Source organism: Eucyclogobius newberryi, unplaced genomic scaffold (assembly GCF_026437365.1).
Source record: "Eucyclogobius newberryi isolate DKJ021-1_F unplaced genomic scaffold, fEucNew1.0.hap1 SCAF_17, whole genome shotgun sequence".
NCBI classification, from domain to species: domain Eukaryota; kingdom Metazoa; phylum Chordata; class Actinopteri; order Gobiiformes; family Gobiidae; genus Eucyclogobius; species Eucyclogobius newberryi.
In genome coordinates this window covers 30,777,956-30,794,563 of record NW_027315801.1, presented here as the reverse complement: position 1 = coordinate 30,794,563, position 16,608 = coordinate 30,777,956, and the positions used below count along the sequence as shown (strand labels likewise).

Here is a 16,608-nt window from a genome sequence, read left to right as displayed (position 1 = left end):
GTGTGTGTGTGTGCGTGCGTGCGTGTTGCTTGTGTGTGTGTGTGTGTGTGTGTGTGTGTGCGTGCGTGCGTGTGTGTGTGTTGCTTGTGTGTGTGTGTGTGTTGCTTGTGTGTGTGTGTGTGTGTGTCTTGGTTCCAGAGAGGCCTAAATTGCAGTCGGTCCCTGGAGTGAGGACTGTGAACAGGTTTGCTCCATTACAGTCAGAGCTTTTAGCCTGATCTGTGAGCTCAGCAGCTTTCACTGATTATCTGATCAATAAAGGTGGACTTAACTTCTGCAGCGGTGAAAGTCTTGTTCATACACAGCTGTACCAAACTGGAATTATACTATGGAAAATGCTACAATGCAATAATGAGTCTGATAAAATAGAAGTCAATTGTCAAGTGAATATAAGCCTGACAGAAGACTGGTCTGTCCAGTACATGGCAATGGGATCTGTGTCATTTGGTCCACACTACATTGTTGTAGCATTGTGGCCTAAATAATTATAATTTTGCATAAATCTTACTTGGCTGTAACATATTAGAATGTGCCATGTGTACTAAGATTGCTAGAAACAAAAACTTGACTACACCATCATCAAAACTTTTAAGTACATGACTTTTAGCACAAGAGCATTTACATTTGGTAGAAAATGAAATACAATTAAATTAACAAACAAGAGAAAGGAAGTTGATTCGATTACTAACAGTAGAATAACAAAATATTCCAGATTAATAAGGAGATAAATCCTTCAATTAAAATAATTAAAAGATCAATTCTAGAATCATTTTAAAATACAAGAATAAAAAGTATAGCATGGAAGACACTGTCACTTTAACCATAATTGAATCTGTATAACTGTACAGCTGTAAATTTGTGTACATATTAAAGGCGGTATGGACGATTTTTCGGCGATTTGAGAACGCAGGCGGAAGTGCGCATGCGCACTCCCCCGTGCGGACTGATACAACACACACGTGCGTTTGTTTATTAGCGCAACGGATCGCATCGCTCGTCTCCCGTAGATTTCTGTCCACTTCTGCGTCAGCTCCAACTGTCTTTCTCTGTCTTCATTTTGCCCCGTACACTGAGGGAACTATATTATGATAGATCCATGCGCTTAGGCAGGCGGAAACGTGGGCACGAACCGCACGCGGCTGCAGGTGAGCGATAGGTGCGTTTTATGATTGATACGTGGCAGGACAAATGATTTATCCACGCCACGAGGAAATATGATAAAAAATTTGCTTAAAAAATCGTCCATACCACCTTTAAGCCTATTCTTTAATTTTAAATTTTTCTTTATCTGATAGCTTATTGTTATGACTCATTCATTCTTCATTGTTTTATTGTTTTATGTTGCATCATTCACCAGGACAAGTTCCTATGTTTTTTAATTTTGTTCATTGACAATGGCAATAAACCTGTTCTGATTCTGATAAGATCCGAACACCTGAATATACCACACGGATTTCACAAATACTTCAAATAAACGTTAAAACTACACGGGTAGAAGTTACTTTGACCTCCTCTCCTGTCCTTTGTCTGTCAGAGTGAGCAGACAGAGCACCACGGGGGGACACATGGAGACACATGGAGACACATGGAGACACATGGAGACACATGGAGACACATGGCCCAAACAGCTCATCAGATCCAGGCGTCCTGCTGATCACAAAGTCTCATCGCCTCAGGGCTCCGTGAACCACAGCATCCTCTCTCTGCATCATCAGGAACACCTCACTTTTACTCTCTCCATTCCACACCCTTTGCTTGTCTCCAGCCGGCAGAGCCTACATTTACTGTATATTACATTTCAGCCACTCGGAGGAAATGAACTCGCTTCCTATCAACATGGCCTCAACTGCACTCAGCAACTCAAAGACCTGAGAGTCGACAAAGCACTTAGTAGCTTCTGCTTTCGACTGGAAATCCACTTACTGTCCTTTAGTGAACCTGTATAAAAACATAATGCAAATATTATTACCATGTGAAATGTTGAAACCTTTGCGTGCGTCTAGATCACCATCTGGAGGATTCTTTCTTTCTTTCTTTCTTTATCCTCCTATTGGCTCAAGGCCTTTTATGCAATATATATGCAGCATATTGTTGATGAAGTTGACACAAAAATCATTTACTTCTATCCAGCCTGACCTCACCTCCCCCTCTACTTGATGTCCCCCACTGAACCTCTCTGCAGCGCACTGTCTACGTAGTGGGAAGGTGTGAGTTTGGAGATGAGCGCACACTACTTCCTCCTCTGATGCAATGTCCCGCACTGCCCCAAAGCTGCTGAGAGAGCAAGGAGCTGACATTTAAAACCTGCCAGTGTTTAAGGCTATGACAACGGTAACAGAACCTTCTCAAAGAGCCAGTGCGTTTACCTACTTATCCTCCTTTTATTTCTGTTCTGTTCTAATCATACTTGATTCATCAAGATTCAGTCATTTCAGGTCATCAGTGATACGTTTGGGTCTTTTTAATCAAGCGGTCCAGAGCCTGTCAGTAAAAACATGTGGTTTGGAGCCAAGTTGAGACTTTGGAAGAGGAAATTTGACAATCTTTACCTGCCAGGCAAACTGGATCATTTTCAAGTGAAAGTTTTGTCTGTATTTTGAGAATGAACATTGAGAATTTATTTGGGCTAAAATGTTGTACTGTGTCACATGGGTTGATAAAACAAAGTTGTTCCTCCCAAATAAACGTAAAATACACCAAGAGGTGACCTTTAAAGTGTCCAAGATTTGATTCATATTGAAATCAAGTCAGACTATGCAGCTCTTCTACTGAAAATGCTTATAATATTAGAAGAAACAGGAGAATTCTGACATATGGTGGGAGCAGGTAAACTAATGAACATAAAGGAATTAATGACATAAACCAGGATGGATGACACACACTGTCTCATTAGGCGGATGTGTCCTATCTGATGCATCAAAGCACACTATAAGTATATACAGTAATTGTGCCCCTCTTTCCTGTACATGTGTGTTTGAAACTTTTGAACATGACACTTTCAAGTCAGACAGAGGAGCACACAGCGGCTTCCTGTCCCTCTCCTGACCTACTTCTTGTGGCACGCACTTCCACTCTGCCGCTGTGGTTCGAGGAGCTCCATACGAAATCCACTACAGACAGAGAGCAGTGACACGGTTATCAGGAGCACGCCCAACAATAAGCCGCTCCACAGCCGGGCAGTCACAAAACCAGGCTGAACCCACGTCATTAACCACTATTGTCTATTGAGCTGGCGTAGAAGAGCACACTTGTTCTGACCAAGAGAAATGATAGAAATGATGCACCACTAGAGTTAAAAGTTACAATGAGGGCAAAAAGACAAGGAATATCAACATTTAAGTTCAAACTGAAGTACTTTAGAATTGCAATAATCATGTTTAGACTCAAAAAGACTGACAGTTCTGAAGATTGGAAAGCGGAATATCAAGAATAATGTCATAATACAACACGATAAACAAGGGTATAAACCATGACATAAATACATAAGGATATTAGGTCAATAGTGCCAACCCCAGCTCACAAAAGGTACGAATTTTACTATGACTATTATATTAGTTATACTCAGACAACTCTGCAAAGAAAATCTGACAACCGGCGTCGGCTGCTGGCGCTGGCACTGTGGGACCAGGACGGTGTTTGTGGTTAGTTGCCTTGAAAACTCCAGACATTCCACTAAACCCATTCAGAGCTAGACTCACCAAGTTCTTGGCACCATTGCTCTTTCCTTCCCATAATGTAAGCGTTTGGATGACCAGCAGCTGTTTGCACCAAATAACCTTGTATGGATGTGATACGCACTCCGCAAAACCATACCCATCATTTATTCAAGTCATAAAAGCATGATGCGTCATTAAAAATACACTTAAATGTCCCACAGTTGGTAGGCCGAAGTGATGGATGGCGAACAACAAAATTCACACAGCAATTTATCACAGAATCAAAGTGTGGGTTAACCAAGCATCACAGAAACCGCTAAATTGAATGTGCAGATTCATAATGCCTGCTCACTGTAAATGTGCGGTGGAAACGGTTTCAGTTCTCATTTGAAACGTTCATGAAGTCAATGCGATATACATATGTTTAGAGTTGCCTGCGTTGCAAATATTTGATAAAGAAGCAAATCCTGCCTGGGATCTTTCCACCGCCACAGTCAAATAATCATGAGAACAAATATAGTGGGTTAACATCGGGTGCAACTGATGATTAGTTTAGTCGTTGATTTTTTTTCATTAGTTTGACTAGTCAAACGATCATTTCTACTGTCCCTAGAGGTGGACAATATTGACAAAAATGTATATTTCGAAATCTTTTTTGAGTATCCTTATAACGATATTCAGATGACATAATGTCAACAAAAATGTGTTAAAACAAGTCTTTAAACTTATTACTTCAGGTTTTATAATCAAACCGATGTGAAAAGTCTTCATTCATTCATCACAAAAGTGCAGAAATATCATCTTCTACCCTTATTGGTAGTTTAACAACATATGGGAGTCTTCTTGATGAAAAATATTTAGAAATTAAGAGTATTTTACTTTTAATAACAAAATATTCTTCCTAAAACCTGTTTTCTTAGTCAGTGGCATGTGTTATTATCTGTTTATTGTCCAGATAACAATATTAAAATTGTAAAAAATCATTTCAGTTGTCGATGAATATTACGATAATCGTTGCAGTTTTCCCATGACTACACTGCCTTATGAACCTTTATAACTGGAGTACGTAAAATGAATTGTGCAAAAACAATAACTAATAAAAATGTATTTAACGTAAAGAAAAGAAATAAAACATTAGGGTATTATGTCTGTAGAAATAATAGTCTTTTCATGGTCATTAAATGAAGGACACCTACTGCAAGCTCTAGTCTGACTGGAGCAGAGCTGAAGAACAGACTGGAATACTTGAATGACCTTGTCCCAGTGGGTATCTGGTTTGTGTGATTTGGCCTCATAGTCACATTCACATTCTGCAGTCCCCTTTGGCCTCTCGTGGCAAAAACGCGACCATGTGCAAATACTCTATGATACTTGTTACTATGATTTTCTGAGCACGGATGCTGAGAGGAAATGAGCCGCTCACACTTGTATTTAGGGCTAAACAAAGCAGCTATTAGTCCTGAGGTGGCTGCGCGCTGAAATGAAAAGCGATTGTGATTCCATATGGCAGCTATGGCAGTGCCAGTGAGGAGAGTGGGAGGAGAAGGAGCTGCAAAGCCTGTTGGGAGATGACGGTTGCTGGTTATGGGCTGGACTGGAACAATGGCGCAAAATGCATACAAACCCAGATGCTATATATGTCTAAGGCTGCTTAACTAATCATTCATTCATTTTCTATTCTTTTGTTCCCTTTAGAGGTCGCGGGTGACTGGAGCCTATCTCAGTGAAACCCATGTTCTCCTTAATATGTGTTCTAATTTGTTTTGGGCTACGCAACAGCTAAAAGCTCTGCTTGGAGTTTTTAGCCTCTGCAGAGCCTCCATAGTCCGTGTTTACATCACTCAAGCCACAACTGTAGTGCACATGCAATTATTTAAGGATATTCCAAATTTCATATCCTACACACAAAATGATATGGCCTATGTCCTAGTAGACAATAAAACAGAAATAAAATAAGTTTTTAAAGATGTGTAATGGGCCAGTTGTTTGTCATAGCCTAGAATAGATCAGTGATTTTTTTTGTGCACTTTGTGGGTTGAAAAAAATCTGCGACCAAATCACATCTTTTAGAAAAGAAAGTTGTATAACGTACTAATACTGCCACTGTCTGGTTCTTTATTTGCCAACTGTGTTTTGCTTTCTTTTTTGGTTGTCAGGAGTTTGCGGGACATGCCAAAATTGTAACTAAAATCCATTTGTGAACTCGAATTAGAAAATTTTTTTCAAGGTACACCTGGCAATATCTAGTGTTCCCCGGCTCGCTATTTGAAAATCAAGGGCCTGAATCTCAATTTTGATTCGGTAACGATTCAGGTACATTTAGTGTCTGTGTTTGAGCCTGGAGCTGCATTAACAGAGAAGCACTGTACCACAATAACAATCTCACCAAAATAGCAAACTGCCACAGGGAGCAGATCCCAATTTGATTTTTATGGTTGTATCTGCCAGCCCTAGTTCTGAGAGAAAAGTGTCTGAATGCCAAGTGCGTTTGAGTTAGTACTTTCATTGGGCGTGACATTGTGACCACAAATGGTGAGTGGGACATATTGTGATGCTTAATTGGTGTAGAAAGCATAATTGTAAACACAGCATATTAAAACTAAAGCCACATTAGTGCACTGAGAGCCCGTGACTGTGGCTGTGTTGAGAAAAATGTGCTGCTGCAATAATTCTCAATCAGGACTGATGGGCTTTCCAGCTACATTTTCTCATTCCTTTCTGTGGCTCTCTACCTCTACCCGCTCACATCGCCATAGCAACTAAACCCAGAAAGAGAGAGACATTGAGGGACATACGCACACATGATTACCCAACAGCCAGACATAAAAATCATCCTTACAGTAGTGAGGACAGAAAAGTCTAAATTATAAATGTACAAAGTGAATACACAATTAACATAGAGGGGTTTTCATATTAATGCTATGCTGTTTAGCAATTTGTAACACCAGACAGCACCGCCAAAGGCTCTTTTAGTTATGTCCACCCAGAAAAAGCCTAGCAGAAGTAACAACTTATCATGTTAAGTGTCCTTTTATTTAAATAAGTGCATCAATGTAGCATACAACATATTCCATTCATATAATCGAGAGGAAACACTTTACTTTGTCATTGTTTTTCGCCTGTAAATTATTTGTAACTTATTGAACATGAATACATTTGATCAACAGTGAAGTGATTGGGAACCTCTGCACTGAAAGTAAATATTCCGAATGAAATTTCCTGCTGAAGGCAAAGACACTTAGTGTAGATTAAGAAAACGAGTTGATCAATATTTTCTTTTTCTAAATTGTGAACCTTTAACAACATTTATTTCTTCTCGTCACAATCAAGAAACAGTGTTATAGTGTTTTTTTCAATACTTTCTAAGGGTAAATTAAAAAACAGACACAATACTACAACAAGCTAATACAAGAGGTTTATAAGCCTGTTGTAAAATTGTACGAAGTCGTGTCACGGGTGTCCCCCCTGAAGACAGCAGACTTAAAAAGACCCATATGGACTGAAAGTGGGGGTCGGAGCGGCTTCTCTCCCCCCTCTTTACTGTTGCAGAATTCTTTCTAAACAAGGTATGGAATGCACTCCTGTGTTTCATAATTTGTTCCCTTCTCATTCTTCTCCTCAGCGCATTTACAAACACAAGCCCTGACCAGGAGTAAAAAAAGACCAAAATGGAGACGCGAAAACTGAGCCCATGTGTAGAAAAATGTCAGGGCACGGCTGTTTACTGGACCAAAAGTAAAGCAGAGTGAGCAGGGCAAACATAGTGGAGAAGAAGACAATTAATAATAGCCGTCTGACTGGCTGGTCCGATGGAGGCAGAAGTGAAGCAGACGAATGAAGGGAGCAGGGAGGAGAGTGAGAATGCCCCAGGAATGAGCTTAATGCACCACTTGCTTAACATTCCAAAACGACAGAGGTCCAAGAAGCAGACAGATTTTTTTCTTCCTACAACTGTAAAAACTGGACTGTATTTTCATGTTAAAAGTTTAGATCATAATATAAGCACCAAATCTGATATGTCTGACTTAACACTTTTTGTTAGTGAGCAAAGCCCTCGGCATCCGATCGATTTCTGACAAACTATTGTGCCGACAAGCTGCTAACAATAACATGTGCAGCAGAACTGAAAGCTGCCCTATATAACTGTTCCGGGCTAGTTGACTCCTTGAAGATATTATTACTTTGCCTGGATTGCTTCAAAATATGGCATTAAAATCATATTTCTCCACGAAGATAACAAGGCCAAGTTACAGGTCAGATCTGTGGAGAAGCAATCCCACTCACATCTGGCGGGAAAAATCTCAAGGTACTTTTTAAGCCATAAAAACACCCAAAATTGATTGAAAGCCAGCTAGACAAGTTTAGAGCCAAACACACAAAGCTATATAGTGCTTTTTGATAAATGAATAAATAAAAAACACCCATTGAAACATTGTTAGACGACTTATCTTCACATAATTTTCTATCCATGGGTTTCAGATATATATGATACCCAAAGGGGCGTTGCCATAGCATCCCATCAAAATCTTGCCTATAGCCTGTTTGTATATGTTGAAAAAAACTGAAATCAGTGGCTACAAAGTAACAGAGAAGACAGATTTGTTTGTTGTTCTCGCGTCGTGTTGTGCGACTTCTCACTGCAGCGTCCACAAGCTCGAACCACATACGTCTTTACTGTCTGTGTATTTTGTGGAGCAACAATGGGCCGGAGATCAGAGTTCCCCTAAACACAGAGCAGACAGGGGGGACTGCGTACAGGGGCAGGAGGACAAGAAGAGGGTGGGCTGGGGTACGAGCAACAATTTAAAAATATCCCAAACACAAGCCTGAGCCAACAGCCCTCTCCAGCATACCTCCAGTTTTGGCTATTTTTGACAGCTTTTTCCATAATGTCTGGAGTATTCCTTATAAGCTAAATTCTGCAGCAGAGTCATAAAAAGAAAAAAGATACTTCTGTCATGGTAATTTCCCCCTTATTTGCAGATACGGTTCGCCGCTATTCTCATCAAGATTATATTTCCAAGGTTAGGCAGGAAACCATTGGGAATCAAGCCCCTGTGTCTCAAAACAAACTGAACCAGTGAAGGGCCCTTAGGCGACACTCAGAATCCCTACCTCCAAAAAGGTCCTGGAACACATCGTGCTGCACTATGACCGGTTCATAGCTCAAAATACAGTACATTTCCTGCACTGATCAAGTGGAAACCGCAGCAAATGAGGCGTGACTTAAACATTGACAATTACGTGGCTTGGACAGTAATGGAAGCTTTGCAGAGATAAAACGATAAGATGTTAAAGGTGCCGAGTTCAAATGCAAGACCAGGAACATTGAAAAACACACTAGAATTAATAGTAATAATAAGAGTTAATAACTAACAATAGTCTAGAGGTAGAACAATGTGAAATTTGCCCTACTTTGCAGTGCAGATATTAAGGGAAACACAAGGATCAGGGCGTACAATGATGGTTTATAAGCATAATGTTTGAAGGACTAAAATAGACTTGGCCTATTTGTTCTTTATATTATTTGTGACGTGTAATGATGACCAAAAATAATCGATTCATGAAGTCAAGGCTGTGAGGAGTGCTGCTTTTTCCACAGATCCAGAGCAATAAAGGAGCTCTGTCAATAACACAGTGTTGTATTTAAGCCAATCATTTTTGTTCCTGCACATATTTTTTTTTAGATGCCCTTATGTTAAAAAAATGTAATTTGCGCCTCACCGCAGAAGCAAGTTCTTAAGTCACTGACGATGGTAATACAACTTTTCTGATTCTGTTCTGATTTATACATTTTAATACCGTGGAATAACTTAATACTTATTATTATTGTCCCATCCATGAATCTGTCATTAGTAAATATTTGGACAGCAGCACATTAGAGAAGAAATCAACTTGTATGATTGTCATCGAGTTTGTAGGCTCATTATAATTGCAAATTGCTAAGTGTATTAAATACATCAGTATACATAAATCAATACACTACCAGGAGCTGTAAATCAATACTAGCTACATGGTCTAATGTCGAATTACAAAACAGAGTGCACACATGTAGAGGTGGGCAATAAAAACATGTCTCTAAATGTATATTACATTTTCATCAGACACAGCTTAAATAGCTATAACAGCTCCTACAAAAGAGCAAAAATGTCACTTTATACAACTTTTTTTTCCCGCACTTTAATTTGAAACTCCTCTTACCTTTAAGCATCTAAATATGTGTGAATATGTATATGTGTCATTGCTTAGGGCCATGCTTGCACTGCCTGCATGAGTCAAACACTGAGAACATTACAGAGAAAGGGCCTGAGAAAGGGAAGAAGGGGCGCAACCGGCCACGAACTCATGGTAAATATACACTGCTGCTGCTGTAACTGCTAATACTTCAATGTCTTTAGAGTCTGTGACACATTTAAGTTGTTCATAAGAAACCACTACTATGTTTTAGTCAATAAACAACACATATTCATAATTTCTCAGATAAAAAAATATATATGACTGCCATCTCTATTTGTCTTAACAGAGATGTTGGCATTATATTTAGATCATAGAACTGTTTTAATTGTCTACATTGAGAACGGGTTTATTTGCTAATTTAAGACCTGCATCACCTCCAGCCCCACGTCAACAAATAAGAATATTATAGAAGTTATTATATGTCTTGACTGAACTATACCCACAGTTACAATCAATTACAATACATTACATCAATTACATTAAATATATGTGTTTTGAAGAACATTTCCCCTTTCAACTGAAGAACTACAAAAGCACTTTTAGTTTGCGTCTAAAGTACATGTCCCAGTACATGTCCCAGTCCCAGTCACGTAAGGGAAATACTATATGTTTGCTTGGAACGTTCAACGGCCTTGTGCGGCTCAAACTATTTGCTAAAGTGCCGCGTGAACAACATGCAAGCTCGTAGACCAGTGCTTTCCCCTTTTATTACATCCATCGCTCCACCTGTCCCTGATCGTGAAGTCTAGATCAATAATCCTTCCCCCCCAGACACCGCAGCATTTAGTTTAAGCTTAATATGCCATCATTTCCTGTAGTGTATTTGCAGAACTGGCCGTCTCTGTCATTACACACTCGATAAGAAGGGGTCTTAATGACGGGAGGCCAAGAAGAACCATTGATTCATTCGTTTTCTTCCGAGTGAAAAGGATCAAAAGCGGCGCACTGATCCTTGGACATTTATTTAGTGTGAATGATTTAGCGGCTGCAGAACTGGGTGAATGAAGAGGAAGACTGTGAACACATGCTGCGACATAATGCTCCACTGTGTGTCATCTCGGAGTGTTATTATGCTTAAGTAGAGGATGAATCACGCAGTGCACTATCATTTCCTTATGCCGAGTGGCTTTTAAAATCTGTGAATAGAGCAGATGCACCGTTAAGTTAAAAAAAAAAAAAAAAAAAAAGCTTTGATCAGGCAATTAATCAGGGGGTTGTAACGATCAGGGGCATTATTTACTTTATTATTATTATTGGATTATTGGGTTGAGGCAGTGTTAATGAACATACATGAGATACACGCTGTAAACTCGCCGGATCGTAGACATGGGGTTATTTCCATCCGTTGTCCCGCATTTGCTCTTATAAGTGCACTCTCATTCATATACCACTGTATTCAAACGCTGGAGGCGGAGTGAGTGAAGTATCGTGCTCAAGGACGCAATGACAACGTGCACTGGCCCTCGCGAGGTTCAAACCGGGACCAACACAGAAAAGATTGGGAATCATCGGGAATGTGGTACCGCCATTGTCTGCATTTATTTAGTACTTCAATAGTAATATTCTTAGCCATCTTATTCCTGTATGTATATTTGCTTGAAAGGCTCTGTGTTTTGACAGGGCCGCTGCTAGCCATTTGGGTGCCCTAATCAGAAATGCTCAGTGGTGCCCCCATACCCCCAACAGCCTTTGAATTAAAAAAAAAAAAAAAATTCAATATATAGCCTATTTAATTTTATATATTGCTTAAATTAAAAACCTTATAATTTCTTGTATTCTGGTGCATTTTAAAATTAAATTCCATTCAAGACCAACATCACATGATCTCTCCGGGTGGAGTCTGCATGTCACTGTATGTTCTCTCCGGGTTCTGCATCCTCCCACCGTCCAAAGACATGCATCTAAATTGGCCCTAGTGAATGAATGTGAGAGTGAACGTTTGGGAACAAGCGGTAGAAAATGAATGAATGATGGACAGTAAAGCTGCAGCACAAAAAGCCTATTCCATCAGTAATTCCAGACTTCCTGATCAGGCTGGTGGTGCCCTTCGGAGCACCTGGTGCCCTACGCACTGCGTGTTATGTGCGTAATGGGAGCGGCGGCACTGTGTTTTGAAAATATGAGGGAGTCAATAATAGTAAAACTGAATAGATGTTTTGTCACTTCGGCAAGAGTATTTATTTGATTATATAATATTGTTCTCACCACATCTGAATGCAAACCAAGCAAAATTGTAACCGTACTTGCTTTTTATTATAGTCACAAGTGGAAAGTCATTAACTGCAGCAATATTGGAGTCAAGTTACAAATCTGGCAGCTCATGTGGGGCTATTGTTCTTTAATATCATGGGTTAGCTAGAGGTGGCCAGGTCCTTTCCCCGGACAGAGGCCCACATTCTTCACTGTTTTTCCTGTAAACACCACAACAATGCCTGGGTTGTCATCCTTAACAGGTAAAAATCATCTCTGGAAAGGGTCATAAACCATGTTTAACTAGTCTAATCTTCCAATGCAAATATTAAAGTTAACAGTAAGTTAAAAGTTCACCACAGCCAGCTCTACCAACGTTTATGAGCAGTGGTAGTAACATAGAAATGTACTTTACAATCCGTGCGAGGGGCTTTTAAGCTGCCTACAAGCTCACATCAATAGTTAAATGCTCTAAAAGACTAGTGTAATTCTTTAATGTGGTGCCTACTGGAAAGCTAGTTGAATCCCTGTACTAAAGAAGCCTTCACTCCAAGATTAAAGATTGAAGAAAGACTCTATTTGAGTCTTATGAGTGCTTACTCTTTCATTATCCTACACTATTTCCAGTACGCTATTTGTTTATATGTTTGCAGTGACAATACAGTGAGAGTGTGGATTAGTGGACTATGGAAAAGTAGAATATCTATTACATAAGAGATTAAAGTGAAGGAATGTAAGGTATGTAGCCTGAACACCGACCAATAATATGAAAGCCCACTTTATCGGCCCCCTATGTATAGGAGCCCCAGTGGGTCAGTTGCCGCACTATTTACGCCTTTGATGTGGAGGGATTGTAAAAGTGAACAAATGCACAGCATGGCACCTGAGTGTAAACCAGACACTACAGTTGTTTATGCACAGGTCTGGGACGACAAAACATTCCCAAAAGTTTGCGATGGAGATTGTGCAGTAAGTCTAGTAGAAAACTTAAACAATGTCACATGACTACAGAGGCCTTGACCCAGGGCAACGTCTCCTCTTAGTGTTTACAGACAGCTCTAATGGACTGTGACTATTCTGTACTCCATCACAATAAACAGAGGGTTTGGGCAAAGATAGTCGGAGGTGGGATTACGACTGTTTTGTTCTGCTCACACAGTTTGGGGTCCAGGAATGTTTGGGAGAGTCACCCTGTGCTCAAATTCATCCACGTGCCACACATAAAAGAGACAATAACAACCTAAAAGAGAACGTTGCCGATCAAATTAAATACTTCGAAAACAGCCCAGGAAAAAAGATGTTAAGAAAGTTGTGGTACTTTCTTAACATCTTTATTGGGTGTTAGGTGACACGTCTGTTGCTTTAGCTGGAAGTGGAGACATGAACAGAGCGCTAGGACACAGACACCTAAATCAAAAGTTCACAGGAATGAGAAGGGAGATAAAAGAAAGAGGTGGGTGGACGGCTCAGCAAAGGGAGAAAGGCGAATGGTCTAGCTGTGTTGAACGAGTTAATAAATTCAAACACAACATCCACGGTACTAACCTCTGACTCGAGCATAGCAACAGCCGCACTTGGCCAGGACTTTACGGAACAAGTGTTGGCACCCGCAACCCCGGTGATGCCGATGGTGATGGTAATGGGCCCCTTTCATGATGTAGCTGGATCATGGGCAGAGGTGGGCATGGCCAACCACACTCTGCTTTCACTCTGACACTTTCAAAAATAAGTCTTCCTCCAACTTTTTTCCCACAACAAAAAGGTAAGATCACAAGTGAAGAGGGGATCCACAGATGTAGCAAGAATCAAATCCACAGTCTTAGGCTTTGCGCGGACGTTCCCGTGAGCTTATCATGCTGTTCAGAGAGCTGGTTTCCTCTATCCTCTCCCCTTCGCTTGTTGGGCTTTCTTTCCTCCTTGCGGTGTTTTCTTTTGGGTGCTGCGCTGTGCCTCTGTGAATTGCCTGGTCAAATGACAGGCTGGGAGCTCGCTTGTGAGAGGAGAGAGAGAGGGAGAGATAGTGAAGTGAGACAGAAGGGGAGGGAGGAAGAGAGAAGGGTGGAGTTTGCAGCTAAATGGTCGCAGGATAAGGTTCCCACTCCCCTTATATTCAGTCTTCCTGTGCTCCGTTACTCTATTGCATTTATCTTATTTTTTATAAATCCTCCCAATCTATTTATGTCCCTGGTTATGGTTAATGCATCCTAAACTTGCTTCTTGTGCAAGTCTTGGAGTAGTAATGTTTGTGAAGACCCCCGTGATACAGCGCGCACACTGAGAATAGTAGCAGACTGCTATGATGCATAAGGCTATTTAGAGCAGAGGGGCCGTGTTAGGTTGAGGGTGTCATGCATTTTCCACTAAGCCTCTTGGAGAGTCCGACAGGCTGTGAACGCCTTGTAAAAGCACCGCACAGTCAAAATGTAAAGTTTTTTCCTCCACAGGACAATATTGATATTAAATGCTTATCTATTTATGATTGTGGAGCCAGCAGGCATAGTGACCTTTTTGCTCTGTGTTTCCATGAAGTGGAGCAGAGGGCTCGGATTTCACTATGTAGACACTTTGAGTGTCATTCAGCCACACGATGGAGTAACAAAGCACCTCGATACTGGTATGACAAAAAAGGATTTAGAATTATACAACAATTAATTAATATATAGAAATAGAACATCTATTTCTTGGCAACAACTTTAATTGGCAAGATAATAATAAACTGCAGTATAATTTGTGACAAACAAAATGGTCGACATCATTTTTTCCAAAGACATGCATGGATAAACCAATCTATTCCTTAGCTAAGTCCTTGACACAAACTTATCAAATATCAGCGGATTCAAGTGCAATATAAAGAAGATAAAAAGCAAGACAACCACTTCTGCCTATGCACCAACAGAAACAACAGTTAATACTTGTCGTATGAGATTGTAAAGTAATCATGTGATTGTATTGAGTCACTTATGAGTAGTAAAGTTAGGTGAAGATTTCATGATATACTAAAAACTACTGTATGTTGTGTTATTGTGTGAACTAAAACATAACAGTTTGTTACCAGCATCACACTGAGCCAAAAAGCCAATATGAAGCAGCATTTTTACCCCTGGAAACACCTCAGGGGAAGAAAGGCACAAAACAATCCACAATTCCAGAAATGATCCTCGTCCGGGTGACCAACCAACCAATTATTTTCTAACCAACAAATAACAGCCAAACTAAGCCTGAAGCATTCAAGCTCATGAGTCAGTGTGCAATCTTGTTCACGATTGGGAAAACGGAAATCATCTCTTGATTACTGCAAAACAAAGGCCATCTGCGTCAGCGAACACCCACTCACAGGTACGAGGCTGTGGGCAGCGATGGAGACTGGGCCACCTGAAACACCGTGGTCCCCGGAGTGGACGTGGTTAGAAGAGCTGGCACAGCCGTCTCAGCAGTGACAGGCCGATGGCAGATTGATGTCAGAGTGCTTTGGTCCTCTTCACAAGACAGAGCAAACAGGAGCTCCGCAGCCTCTCCCATTAGCTACACACGCTAAATACACAATAACTGCAAAATTATACGTTGCACCACAATGTTTATCTTCTCTCACTTACAGACACAAGTGATTGCAAATATTCAGTCACTCAATCTTCTGTTTCAAAGGTTAGATAGTGTTGTTTTTCCTGTTTCCATTATGTAGCATTATGTCCATTGTTGTCAGGGGTGTCAAACATGCAGATGTTTTAATCTGGCCTGCAAAACAGTTCTAATTTCTGATAGATGTATAGCATTTTTTTCTCCTTTTTTTTTGGTTTATACAAATATACAAAATACAAAATGACCAGAGTTGAAAAAAAAAAAAAAAAGTAAGCACAACTCAAATTCAAAGATATTCACGGCATAATTAAATCAAAACATACGTCCCATTTAGTCCACAGTTTAGTGAATTTGGCCATTTCCAAATTTAATCCGAATGTAATTTTTTCCATTTGTCTAATGTCTGCCACGATGTCAGTCCAGTCCTTAATCGTTGGTGTGGTCCGTGTCATCCACTTTTTTGTGATGGCCATTTTTCCTGCCACCAGAAGCATAAGCTAAAGGTATCCGTTGATTGTGTCTGTGGCAGGAGTTCTGAGGCCAAAATACATTGTTCTGAAATTAAGTGGCAATGGAATGGTAAAGTCGAAAACTGTCTGCAGTGCATCATTAACTTCAGTCCAATAACCACGAACGACTTGACAGTCTCAAAACACATGACAGTGGTTTGCCTCCTGGCTGCCACAGTTTCTCCAACAATCAGCACTTCCCTCTGAGTAATGGGCTCTTTGACACTGTGTTATAAAGAAGCGAGACACACAACAGAATTCCCTCCAAACATGTGATTTTTGTGGTTCTCCACTGAGATGTAAAAATACTATATATCCCCTAGAAAGTATAGCGGTTTTTTTTGCAAGCACTTTCCAGCGCCCGCCCCTCCCCCGCACTGCGGTGCTGCTCGAGCGATTACAGCGCACTGCAGACGCGCACAAAACTTTACAGACTTGAG

At 40.4% G+C, this 16,608-nt stretch overlaps 1 protein-coding gene across 4 annotated transcripts in view; it reads right to left on the bottom strand.

Moving 5' to 3' along the window:
- Positions 1–16,608, bottom strand: part of arhgef25a (Rho guanine nucleotide exchange factor (GEF) 25a) — a 48,316-nt gene that overhangs the window by 22,527 nt on the left and 9,181 nt on the right. Inside the window, exon 1 of one of the 4 annotated variants that reach the window (XM_072449938.1) lies at positions 13,629–14,064. The exons of the other annotated variants lie outside the window; for them this stretch is intronic. Within the exon in view, the coding sequence (XP_072306039.1) occupies positions 13,629–13,737 (109 nt within the window). The 5' untranslated portion in view covers positions 13,738–14,064. Of the gene's footprint in view, positions 1–13,628; positions 14,065–16,608 lie in introns of those variants that run through there. 4 annotated transcript variants of the gene reach the window in all.